General features: G+C 37.2%; 1 protein-coding gene across 1 annotated transcript in view; it reads left to right on the top strand.

Moving 5' to 3' along the window:
• The first annotated feature begins 835 nt into the window (after positions 1–835).
• PTPRQ (protein tyrosine phosphatase receptor type Q) overlaps positions 836–13,799 on the top strand; it is a 354,830-nt gene continuing 341,866 nt past the window's right edge. Inside the window, exons 1-3 of the mRNA XM_044679179.1 lie at positions 836–897; positions 10,433–10,575; positions 11,040–11,087. Coding sequence (XP_044535114.1) covers positions 10,528–10,575; positions 11,040–11,087 — 96 coding nt within the window. The 5' untranslated portion in view covers positions 836–897; positions 10,433–10,527. The remainder of the gene's footprint in view (positions 898–10,432; positions 10,576–11,039; positions 11,088–13,799) is intronic.

The raw sequence follows: 13,799 nt of genomic DNA, 5'->3' as shown, positions 1-13,799 counted from the left end.
ACCCTCTTAATAATCATAATAACTATCATTTATGTAGCACCTTTTATGATTTACAAAACACTTTACATCTATCATCTCATTCGATCATTACAATTTATCCCATTTTAGAGACGAGGAACTGGAATCTGAACAGTTAAGTGACTTGTCTAGGGCAACACAGCTCAGAGTAGCAGAAGGAAGATTCAAATTCACATCTCCCTAATTCTGAACCCAGAACTTTGCCTACTGTACCATCCAGCTGCTTCACTTGTACCTGCCTGAAATTTTTACCTCACTTAAGCCCCATCAGTTTAGCATTTCACTGCCCAGAAGAATTCAGTATCCTCTGCAGTCTTGAGGATTAAAGAGTCTAATTCTTTACACATCGTTACTAAGACTGACCTTAGCCCAGATCCCTTGGGGACCCTGTTATTTATAGTATATCCAGAAAAGTGCCCACTTATCCCTATTCTGTTTCCTATCTGTGAGCCAGATCCCTATCTATTCCTCTCAGTCCCATGGTGACAATTTTTTTTAAGCCTTTATTGTGGACCAAAGGCTTTTTTTTTTTTTGAAAGACTGAAAGAAATTACATCCAGTGGTTTCCCTTATCCAGCAGCTTATTTTCACTCCCAAGTAACTCTAGCAGATCACTCAGACATGATCTCTCCTAAAGAAATAATGTGGCCTTTTCCCCAAACAGTTTAGGTTTGTTGAAGGCAAAGGCAGTCATGCCCCACCTCACCCCCCCCCCCTTAGTTGGGAGGGGGCAGCAGTGAGAGTGGGCAGTACTGAAAATGCTGAACTCTAAATGTGGAGGGGGAGCTTCAGAATCTCTCTCAACGGCATGTGACAGGGTTGTCAGGAAATGGGTCTGCAAGCCATCTCTTAACCGCCAATGGCTTGGACGTTGATCAGGTAAGGCTTGGCCATCCACTCAAGGATGTGAACAACTTGAAGGTGGGTGGGTGGGATCAGTGAAGAGCTCCTGGATTAGATGGAACTTAAATTTGGCTCCTAAGAATTGATAGCGATTTAAGAGTCTGATGGGAGGGTAGAGGGAAGGATTACACGTGTGGAGAACACTAGAAAGCAGAGGGGCAGAGATTGCCGTCCTCTAGGTTCTCGATCTTGACCTTTCACTCATAATTGCATTATGACTTCATTTATGAAACTTTACAAATATAATTAACGTTACAGGAAAATGTTACAAGAAAATCATTCTGGTCTTTCACGGTGCTGGGACAATGTGAGAAAATATATTTGTTGCTTTTGTGGTAGATCTTAATTTAGTTGAAAAGAGGGAGGAGAATCATGATGGCCACAAATGCAGATTGTAATGAAGGGTTCTTAATTAAAGCCAAGAACACTATATTAAGTATAATCAATTTGCTCTAAATAAAGAAAATTACCCAATTTGGAACATTTACATGTGGAATCATTGAGAAAAGGTCCATTGCAGTCACTTGATTTTAATGGAGATGTGTGAATACATGTATTAAAAAATGAAATTTATAGGAAAGTTTTTACTTTCAAAACAAAGTCAGTGAAGCCAATCTATTGTGAGCCATGTGAAAATTCTCCAGTTATTTAGCATCACATTTGGGGAATGATGGTGGAAAAAAGGTACTAATCTATCTTTTATTTTGCCCCAAATAATTCATTCCACATAGTAAAGCTTTTGAACTCTGAAGTAATAACAGTTTTCTTCTAGTGCTGTGAAAGAAATCTGGCTCAAAATGATTTCTATTCCTCAGCTTATGAAAGTGTTACTTTTGTGAGAAAGCTGCGAGTAAAATAACTTTGAAAGAGGCCATTGAAATAGACTTGTAAGAAATAGAATAAATAGCATAAGACAAGGAGAAAAGTGGTACCACCGATTAATTTACTTTACAACACTGAGTGTTTTTAATGTTAGCATTGCATACATGAGCAGAGCCCTGCTCTTGCCTCCAAATGTGAAATTTTCAAAACTCTTACAGAGGCAGTCCAAGAAACTATATGTTAACCATAAAATACTTGAGAAAAATTTTCATTTTCATTAAAAAGTAACATTTTGTCTTAATATCAATTTTCAGACTTAAAAACAGCAAATGGTAGGCAGTTAAGATTAAGTGACTTGCCCAGAGTCACACTGCTGGGAAGGGTCTGAGACCAGATTTGAATCTAGGTCCTCATGACTCCATGCCTGGTGCTCAATCCACTGTGGTACCTAGCTGCCCTTCCTCTTTAATTTCAAAGTGAAATCTTGGTTTGTAGTAGAATATTATAACAAGCTTGTAAATCACATGTAAACTTTAATTTTCCAGATTTACAGTGCTAGGGTTAAAATTTACATTTGTATCTTACAAGGGATTTTAAGATTTCTAAATCTCTCTTAAGTGATGCTTAAATCCTAAGTGCCTACCATTATACCAGGCATTGGGGATTCCAAAACAAAAAATGCATTAACCACTTACCCTCAAGAAGCTTATATTCTTTCAAAGGAAATATTATTTCTATATAAGGTTAAAACAAAATATATGAAGTTATCTTGGCAGGGAGTTCAAATTATTTTGGTCATTAGGAAAGGCATTATTTAAGAGAGAGCACTTAAATTGAATTTTAAAGGAAGTTGATGTTTCTAAGAGGACAAGATGAAGATGGAGAATATTCTAGGCATAGGAGGAAAGCCTATGTAAAACCATGGAGCCCAGAGACCAGTTGTCACAAAGAAGAAAGAACAAGTAGACCAATTTGGCTCAAATATAAAAAGTGTGAGAGTGGGAATGTATGTATGTAATAAGCCAGGAAATATATCCCAGAGCCAGATTATGAAGGTTTGTGTTGCCAGTACCATTGCTCTTTGATCATAATGAAAATAAGAAACACTCTTTTTTTTCAGAGTAGCATTAATTTTTTAAACATCCATTTTTAAAAATTTCAGATCCAAATTCTCTCCTCCCTTCTCTACCCATTAAGAAGGCAAGCAACATGATATTCATCCTGCATGTGAAGTCATGTTAGCCAGGTTGCAAAAAATTTTAATTAAAAACATGCTTCAATATGTATTTAAAGCTTATCAGTTCTCTCTCTGGAGTTGGACAGCATTTATCATAATGAGTCCTTTGGTATTGTTATGTATCATTATATTGATCAGAGTAGCTAAGTCTTTAACAGTTTATTATTATTATACTATTTCTATGAAGATGTACAATGTTCTCCTGATTCTGCTCACTTTATTTTGTATCAGTCTATATAAAGCTTCTCAGGTTTTTCTTAAATCATCCCACATCATTTCTTGCAGCTCAAATATATTCCAACATAATCATATATAACATGACTTCTTTAGCCATTTTACAATTATTAGATACACCCTCAATTTCCAATTCTTTGCCACTATAAAAAAAGCTTCTGTAAGCATTTTTGTATATATCTCTATGAGTCACAGATTTAGCAGCAATATTGTTAAGTCAAAAGATTCTACCCAAATTTATACTTTTTGGGCATAGTTCCAAATTGTTGTATAGGCTGGACAAGTCTACCAACAGCATATTAGTTTACCTAGTTTTCATTGATCACTCTAGCATTTACCATTTTCCTTTTTTTGTAATGTTAGTCAATCTGATAAGTGTGAGGTTGTGAGGTTGTATCTCAGAGTTGTTTTAATTTGCATTTTTCTAATTTTAGTGACCTAGAGCATTTTTTATATTACTATTGATAGCTTTAATTTCTTCCTCTGAAAATTGCCTGCTTATATACTTTGATCATTTATCAATTGAGGAATGACTCTTCTTTTTATAAATCTGCCTCAGTTTGATGAGAGAACATTTTTTGATTAGAAGAATGGCCATGTCATACCTGTGCTATAAGATAGCAGCTGTGTGGAGGATGAATTGGCTGGCAAGAATGACTTAAGGAAGGTCAATTAAAAGGCTATTGTAATTGGCTAGAGGTGATGAGTTCCTGAACTAGAGTGGTGGCCATATGAGTGGAAGGAAAGGATGGATGCAAGAGATATTGTTGAGATATAATTCACTACTTGGCAACTGCTTGAATATATGGAGTGAGGGAAAGAGAAGAGTAAAGAATGCTTCATTGTTTTGAACCCAAGTTACTGGAAAGATTACAGTATAAGGATGTTTAAGTACATAATAATTATAGCATTGGAACATTTGGAACAGGAGTAGGTTTTTGATAGAATAATGAATTCTGTTTTGGACATATTGAGTTTGACAAGCTTACATGTCATTCAGCTGGAAATGTCTAATATGCAGTTGTTAATGTGTTAACTAGAACACAGGAGAGTGACTAGGGTTGGTGAGATGATAGATGGATAGATAAAGAAGAATTCAGATAGGTTATAGAGGGTTAGAGAGAGATGGTAGGTGTTAGCAATATATGATGGCTAGAAATAGATAGGTCTATAATTTATTAAGATATGTGCAAGGCACTATACTAAGCACTAAGAGTACAAATTCAAGAAAGAAAAATAGTCTCTGCCTTCAATGAGCTTATATTTTTATGGAGGAATATAATATATAAAAGGTTGCTGAAAAGCAAGGGGAAGGGTGGGAGGACTGATGCTGGTAGCATTGTGAGGAGGCAGAAGAAAATGACAGGATAGCCTGATATCAGGCAGGAAGAGACTGAAGATCCCAGGGCTGGAGCAAAGTTCTTGTGAGAGGGAAATGAAACTCAAGTATGGGAATCATCTGAAGGGAGACAATAATTATGTTTGTGGGAGTTGATAACATCAATGAGAGATGATTCCGTCTCCTTTCTCCATATCTTGGCAAAGGCTATTTCCTCATGCTGAGAATGTCCTCATTCTTTCTTAACACTTGTAGGGACCCTGGTTTTCTGTAAACCTCAACTCAAGGGCCATGTTCTATGTGATGTCTTTCCTTTCCTTTTTTGTTCCCCCATGTTCTAGAAATTTCAGTGTTCGACGAGACATCGAGGGAAATCCAAGACATTCTTCTTTGCCAATATATCCATACATACCTTGAAGACTTTTGGTGGAGGCCAAACCCAATACTTTCCAGAGTATATCAGTCATTTCACTTAGCTCTAGTTGGAAGTCAGTTTCTTCTTCCATGGAGCCTCATCTTACCTTAAAGGTGACTAAGTGGTAACAATTAGAATTCTAAGCCTGGAGTCAGGAAGATCTCAGTTCAAATTCAGCCTTACACACTTACCATCTGTGTCACACTTTTCTGGGAAAGACTCTTAACTTCTGTCTGTCTAATTTTCCTCAATTGGAATAAAAACAATCCCTAACTCATAGCATTGTTGTCAAAATCAAATGAAATACTATTGGCAAAGTACTTAGCATAGTACCTGACACCTATTAGTCTCTGGATGCTTGTTCCCTTCTTTCTACCTCTGCAAATTCTATATGTTGCCTTACTTTTCCCCTTTGGAACTAGGCAAAACTGATCTAATCTTGTTCTGTAACATAAACTCTTGGAATACTCATAGATGGCTACCACATCCCTGCTAAGATTTCTATTTGCCTAAGAATATGCAATGTACCTAATTCCGTTGACTCAACCTTACATGGTGTAGTCTTCCCTTGACTCACCATTCTGATTTGCCTTCTTCTGGAGTCTCCAGTATGCTGAATTTCCTCCTTAACATATGGTAGTTGGATCTGGACAAAACTCTCAAAAGAAAACTAAGAACAAATTGTAGGTCTTCCATTTATGGACAACAGCCTCTTTTTTAAATGAAATGCTACACCTTCACCACTCATTAGCACATTTTCCAGAAACTAGATGGAGATGTAATATGGTGGAATGAAAAGGAAATTAGAGGCCAAAGTTTTGAGTTTTGACTATCTGCCCAACTGTGGACAAATCATTGATACTTTCAAACTTCAATTGACTTCTTTAGAAAGCAAGGAGCTTCCAATAAGGAATTCCTAATGTCTAGCTCTAGGTCAATTAATTAATAACCATTATATTTTAACAACAACAAAAATCTCTAATAATCCCCTGTTTTGCTACTGTGTTGCAAATTTAAAAATAATAAAAACCTTTACCTTCTATCTTAGCATATGAGTGGAAGGAATCTAATCATTTCTAATCAAAAAATGTTCTCTCATCAAAATGAGGCAGATTTATAAAAAGAAGAGTCATTCCTCAATTGATAAATGATCAAAGTATATAAGCAGGCAATTTTCAGAGGAAGAAATTAAAGCTATCAATAGTAATATAAAAAATGCTATCTTTTTTTTAATAAAACCCTTACCTTCCGTCTTGGAGTCAATACTGTATATTGGCTCCAAGGCAAAAGAGTAGTAAGGGTAGGCAATAGAGGTCAAGTGACTTGTCCAGGGTCACATAGCTGGGAAGTGTCTGAGGTCAGATTTGAACCTAGGACCTCCCATCTCTAAGCCTGGCTCTCAATCCACTGAGCTACCCAGCTGCCTCCTCAGTGCTATCATTTTGAAGCAGTAAGGGCTAGCCAATTGGGCTTAAGTGACTTACCTAGGGTCACACAGCTAGGAAGTATCTGAGACCAGATTTGAATCCAGGTTCTCCTATCAACAGGCTTAGGGCTCTACCCATTGAGCCATCTAGTGGTTCCTTCTTACAATTTTTATAAAAATAATTTATAACGTATCCTGTGAAATTTGAAAGAAATAATTTTAAGACAGTACAAAAATATCTTATCTTACACTGAAGGGAATCAAGTATGGAATTTATTCCCCAAAGATATTATAGACTGAAAAATAAATAGAATGGAAAAGGCTTATATAAAGAAGAGGCATCATGGTATAATGTAGTGGTAGGGTGATATGAAATTGGGATGACCTGAGTTCCAGTGCTAGTCTAGGCACTTACTGGTTGTACAACACTGGACAAATCATATTTGGCTCTCATTTACAAAATGAGTTGTTTGGACTCCTTGATCTCTGAGGTTCTTTCCAGCTCTGAATCTACAAAACAAAGAGACAGGAAAATGATAGCAGAATTTTATAGAGACTAGGCCTACTTCCATCCTTGAGAGATTTATGATGAAGACACTCACACTTCCAACAAAGACAGAATGCCACTGGAGGAGACTGGCAGCCAACTGGGTCATTGATTATACCTATGGTCTTTCTTATGTTATTATGAGAAGGTTCAATGAGTTTTTATGGCTCAGGTATTACAATGAAAAAATAGAAATTCCTCATTGATATGAATAATTGAGAATTCACTCTAATTTAAACTCGGTTTATAGAGACATACAAAGCTAAGGATAATGAAGCATATTCCCTTATATGAGGATTTCTTTTTTAAAATTATGAGCTCGCATTCTCATAGAATTGCCCAAAATGATATTTTCTGCCAACAAATTCTGCCTTTCTCTGCATTGATTTATATTTTTGTAGTGAATTTGTAGTATCATCAAATTGGTGTCTAGGAAGCCATGGGACATGCTAAATGCAGTGTTTCATTGATACATATTGCAGAATCTTTTAGCAGAACAAAAGATCTATATAGTGTGACTTAACTGAAAATATTGTTTTTCTTTTCTGCTCATGGACTATTTTCGTGTGTGTGTGTGTGTGTGTGTGTGTGTGTGTGTGTGTGTGTGTGTGTGTGTGTGAGTATGTTTGCCCCCTACTACCTCCTTCAGCTCTCTAGGATTCTAAGGTGCAAAGCAGGTATTGATCTGCATATTTATTGAGTGTGTCATTCATTGAGAACAACCTACTCTGAGTAGGGAATCATAGGTCCAGTAAAAAATGAACCAAAACAACCCACAGAGAGAGAGAGAAAGCAAGAGAAAGAGAGAGAGAGAGAAAGAAAGAGAAAGAGAGAGACAGACGGACAGACAGAGAGACAGAGACAGAGAGACAGAGAGAGATAGTCATTGAGAGATATGACTAAGTAGGAAAGGGAACTAGTTTTTGTGGGAAGATTAGTGTCATTTTTCACCATCTTGATCATTAACAATTATTCTGACCATGAAAAAGTAATACTAATAGCTCTAGTTCTGACCCCCTACAAGGTTGTGGTGAGTCTCCCAAAAGATAACAGTAAAACATTTTGTAAAAAATTCAAGCTGGGTGTAACTGTAAGCTATTTTCAAGACAAAACGATTAGCCAAGTTACAAGTGAAGGTTATTGTTTGTTCTTTTTCCTGAATATGGAATTGGAGATTGGCAGATGGCTTCATTCAAGGGTTCTAGATCACTGTCCCCAAACTAGGGGGACCAATGTGGGTTTTCCACCTCTTTGAGGTTGATGAGTCCGCTTTCCATCAGATACTAATATCGTACTCTCCCCCACCCTTCTACATGATCATTCTTTTCCATGTCAGGGGATTTATTTATTTATTTTTTTTACATTAACTCCTACTCATTCTTCTTTGCTGGCTGCTTCCCCGTCTCCATGGAGACCTTCCATTAATTAACCCAACAAAGGGAAAGGGGCAGCAATGGCCCAAACAAATCAGTCAGCTGCTGAAGGAATAGGAGCTGAGGTGAGTGGGCAGCTTAAAAGGAGGGGGGATAAAGAAAAGGAGGGTGACACCCAGGCTCTGGATGGAATAACTTTGAGGAGCTCTTGAAGGAAAGTAAAGGAGGGGCTCAGTGGTTCTCAGCTCCAGTAGTACCACCCCTTCTCCCCAATTTGCTGCAGGCTGTGGCAGAAGAGCAGGGGCTGAGTGGGAATACAGCCTACTTAGCTTAATTCTTGGGAAAAGAGGGAAATTGGGCTTACCTCCAGAACTGGAGGGAATGGGAGGAATGTGCTGAGAGTGGGCATGTGGACCATATTGGGACTGGGAACCAAATGTGTAGACCCTTGAGACTTCTACATCTCTTGCACCTTTGCTGTCTTCTCAAGTTCTTTTCTATCTTTTTGTCCCAAGTGATGAATGGGAATTGGGGATTGACCTGCAATTATATGGTTCTAGGAAATTCCAGAAGGGAAAAAAAATGTCCTCTACCAATGGAGGGCAGCATCCTCTTTGCAAATTAGTCACAACATTTCTCTGAAAGGTGAAGGGATTTTGTTCACTGTCACATACTAAGTGTGTGGCACAGACAGAATCTGAACCCAAGCCTTCTTGACTGAGGATCTATTGCTCTTCCACAGTGTCTCTTACATTCCCAAATATATGCACATGCATACATACATACATACACATATGCACATGCATACACACATAGATACCTAGACATACCCGCATATACATTCTTCCTCCGTTAAGACAAGGCAGTCCCTGAAGTCTGATCCTAGGATCTTTCATCATTGTTTCTTTGTTTAACACAGACAGGGCTCAGTTCCTTGGAAACGTGGATTTAGATTTTAATCCAAATGGACTGTTCCTGTGTAATGTGAGCATGAAAAGGCTGCCTGAAAAGGGTGATCTTGGAGTCAGAAAGACTTAGGTTCAGGTTCTCCCTCTGACATATAATGACTACATGAACTTCCTAGGTGCCCCAGACAGCACTTGAAGACTATCCATTACAGGCAAAATGCCCACCTGCAGCTCAGCGTTCAGGGGAGGGAGCCCCAGACTGGCTGTCTGACCCTGAGAAGTCCCTTTAAGCCTTCAAGCTTCTGGGCAATGAAGATCAGAGATTCCAGAGAAGATGCTCTTATGCTTTAGTGGAAGCATTTTCCTCAACCTGTTGTTTTCCCTCCACCAATGAAATCAGAAATTGGGACCAAAAATATTTTTCAGTGGTATTTGATTGTAGAATATCCCTGAGCAGTGGAGAGCAGTGGAAAGAGGACTAGAGTCTAAGGAAGAGGAGCTGTGTCTAAATCTCATCTCTGCCATTTACTACCTATGTGACCTTGAACAATTCTCTTCATACATTTGGAGTCTCATTTTTCCGAGATGGAAAATGAATGAGTTGGACTAGAAGACTCCTCTGGTCCCTTCTAGCTCTAAATCTATGCTTTCTTTTTTACATTAATTTTTAAACCCTTCCCTTCTGTCCTACTATCAATTTCTAAGATAGAGGAATGGCAAGGAATAGATCATCCAGGTGAAGTGACTTGCCCAGGGTCTCACAGTCAAAAGTATCTAAAGCTAGATTTGAATCCAGATCCTTCTGCCTCCAGACCTGGTGCTTTATCCACTATGCTATCTAGTTTCCCCTACATAACATTTTAAAATATATTTTCAGTACAGAAGTCTTCAAAATACTTGCAATATGATAGACTCAGTTTTTGGACAAGGTAGGTGCAAATGAATGAATGGCCAGTCTGTTGAGAAAACCAACTAGGTTTAGTGTTTTCAAAGTTGCGACCTGGGGTATTGACATTTATTTCTAATTAGATTGTGTTATAGGAGACAAACATCTGATTAGCAGGGGACAAATAAGATTTAATTGGAATAAATTGGAGGGTTTGCAGATATTTTAAAACTGACCTGGGAGAATAGTCATGATTAAACTGGTATTTGTAGTAATGATAAGTGTTTGGTTAACACAATAGTGTTTACTTTTCTTTCTTTACAGCTTTCCCCTGGATTTGAGGTTCCAAAGGACTTGGGTTTCCAAGGAAATATGGTCTTGATGCTGTAGGATGCATTTTAGAAACAAATGGAATTTAAATGAATGTTGGGCGTGAACATCACTCAAGTCTGAATGGTATTCACAAGGTATTCCACCCCCCCACCAAAGATGGTCTTTTAAGTATGTTTGCCAGAAAATCTACCCCTATCGCCATATGTGGGTGTGTGGCTAGATCTCCTGTAATTTCTGTTTGAATAGTTTCTCTCAGCACAGTGTAACTCTATGTGTAATTGCCTGATAATTTGTGTCATTACCAATCTACCCTTTACACTCAGTTTTACAGCTTTTAGGAGCAGAATTTCGTGACTTGTTAAAGTGCTTTTTTTTTTTGGTTAAATGTCTTGGATGTTGGAGGAAATGGGGTATTGGCTCATATGATGCACTTGCAGAGAATTATTGATTCTAAATCTCCAGATCGTATATCAGTTTCAAAGTGATCAATTCCATGTTACTCAGCAACATATTGAATCTCCCCCAAATTTTAAGAGAATTTCATTTTTAAGCTAAAAATACATTTGCAAAATTTATCTGTATTAAACTTGCTTTCCAGATGGACAAATTAATTCTTCTACTGCTCTGGTTTGAATACATTTTTCAGGTAAGTAAGTACATTGAATATACAACTAACCATAGAGCAAACATGTCCAAAAGACTTTTTTTCCTGACCTAGAGATACTGAGAAATACTAAATCTTGAGATTACTATTAATTTTGGTAATAAGCAATGAAATATGTTATCCAATTAACCTACTTTTTAAGAAATAACTTTTTGGAATGAATAATATGGAAATAGGTATCAAATGCTAATACATGTATAACCCTGTGGAATTGTTTATCAATTCTGGGAGGGGGGAGGTAGAGGGGGAGAGAGAAAACATGAATCATGTAACCATGGGATAATACTTTAAAAAATAAATAAAATAAAAAAAATAACTTTTTAGGAAAATTGTTTTTTTGGTGATAAATGATAGGAAATAGTACTCATATCACTTGGAAAAATTAAGTTAATTAAATGACATTACCATGATAATTTAAGAGCTACAGTGGCTTTGCATAATTATTTTTAAGTAGTATGTTCATTCTTTTGACATTATAAAGCAGAAAACATATTGAATGTAAACAGTCTAAATGTACAAATTTTGTAAATCTGCTATAAAAAAGATCAAAATGCTGAAGCTGAAGCAAAATTCTCCAACATGGTAGTCTCTCTAAGTCCCTTCTACATGTGCCTTTAAATTTCTGGTGTTAAATAGCATCTGGCTTTTCTTTTGAAGAGGCAAAATTCTTTGCCCTCCCTTCCTGTGCTGACCATTGAGAGGCCAGAGACATCTTGAGTCTCCAGCACACAGTCGCATGAGGAGCTGGCTTACTCTTTGCTTTCCTCCACCACTTTCTGACTTTCTCTCTGCTAAAACATCTCTTTTGAAGTTCATACCATAGAATCACAAAGAAACAAGAAGCTCAGACTAGAAGGGGACTTTAGGGAACAGTTAGTCCAATTTGCGCCTTAAAAAAACATTTCCTCTGAGGAGTATTCTAGACTTTGTGTGAAGCCATTCTTGAAGGGAAACATCATTCAACGAACCAACAATCATGTACTAAAAGCATCTACTGTCAGAGAGACACTGCTAGACATTGAGGATATGAACATACAATGGAAACTGTCTTTGCCTTTACAACAGATCATATGTTCTGTTCCACTGATCCTGATCCAAACATATGTAAGCAAATACAAAATATAGACAATATAAATACAAGGTAAGTTGGGGTTGGAATGATGGGGAGAGACAGAACAAGAAAAGTCTTTTGTTAGAGATGCATTTGATGTGAGTTTTAGAGGAAACCCTCGATTTCTCCAGCTTGAAGGGATCTCTCCCTCAAACTGTTTAAACCATTTCTTCTGGATGTCTAATTTTTCTCAACAATATTCTACTTATTTGTAAATGTGTCATCCTAATTAGATTGTAAGTTGCTTGGAGCAGAGACTGTTTTGTTCTTCACATTTGTCTCTCTAGCTTAGTAAGTATTTATTGAATTTAATTGAATAAATATTTAAGTACAGGTTGCACTGTTAACTTCTTTGTCAGCAAAATGTCTAAACTATGTTGATTTTCAAAACAGGCGTGGAAAATATTTGTGAAATATAAACTGGCCTTTGGTTTTGAGTTATGAGCAAAATAATTAGCCAGTTTAGTATGATGGACTCATCAAACTTCAGGGATGTAAAACAAAATACTTTGTGAGAAAAGTATCTTGGAATGTAAACAATTTTGTTACCAGTGCAGATGGAGATGGAGACTAGACCTGTTATTTCATTGGTAGAGGGAACTCAGATGAAGTAAAAGCCCTTCCCAATGTAGATATGCACCTTCTTTGAAATTAAAATTCTAGTTGCCACTGAGATGTTAGGTTATTTATCTAGGGTCAAACAGCTGTTACTTATCAGAGGTAGAACTTGAACTCAGTTCTTCCAGGCTTCAAAGTTGGAGGTGCTCTATCATAGGAACAGCTGATTTTTAAAATATTCCACGTTTTATGTATGTATAATCTTACTTGATCCTCACAACAACTTCTTGAGAAAAATGCTATTATTATCCTCACTGTTAAAATGAGGCAACTGAGATTCAGAGACATTAAATGCAAAGTAACTCAGCTAGTAAGTGTCTGGGGAAGGAATGGAATTCAAGTCTTCAGGATTCTGAGTTCAGGGTTCAAGACTACCATATGTAAAAAAAAAAACACACACTACACATACACATATCACCCTATGGCCAATCTGGTGATGAGGTATTTGTGTGTTTTTTAAACCCTTATCTTATATCTTAAAATCAATAATTTGTGTTGATTCTAAGGCAGAAGAGTGTTAAAGACTAGGCAATGGGAGTTAAATGACTTGACCAGGGTCACACAACAAATCAGTGTCTGAGGACAATTTTGAATCCAGGACTTCCCAACTCTAGGACAGGCTCTCAGTCCACTGAACCACCTAGCTGGCCCCCTGGCGATGTTTCTTTGAATTTGACAGGGCTAGTACTTGGGAAACAAATATGGTCATAACTGGCCAAAATTTGTCTAGCTTGTGAGTCTATTGAAGATGACACTCAGTTGGCAGTCTAAGAGAACCTGGGATCACCTTGATAGTGTAATGAGGCATGAGAGTGGTACTTTAACAAAGCAATTAATAACAATGAAGAAAATATGAAACTCTCTTCTACTACCACAGATAATTTAGGAATTATCCTTCAAAAATTCTCATTTAAGCATATTTCTGGGGTGCCAAAAAGACAGAAGATATGTGGAAGTGGATGAGT

This window comes from Gracilinanus agilis, chromosome 5, assembly GCF_016433145.1.
Source record: "Gracilinanus agilis isolate LMUSP501 chromosome 5, AgileGrace, whole genome shotgun sequence".
Classification (NCBI taxonomy): Eukaryota; Metazoa; Chordata; class Mammalia; order Didelphimorphia; family Didelphidae; genus Gracilinanus; species Gracilinanus agilis.
This window is presented reverse-complemented; position numbering and strand designations above follow the sequence as displayed.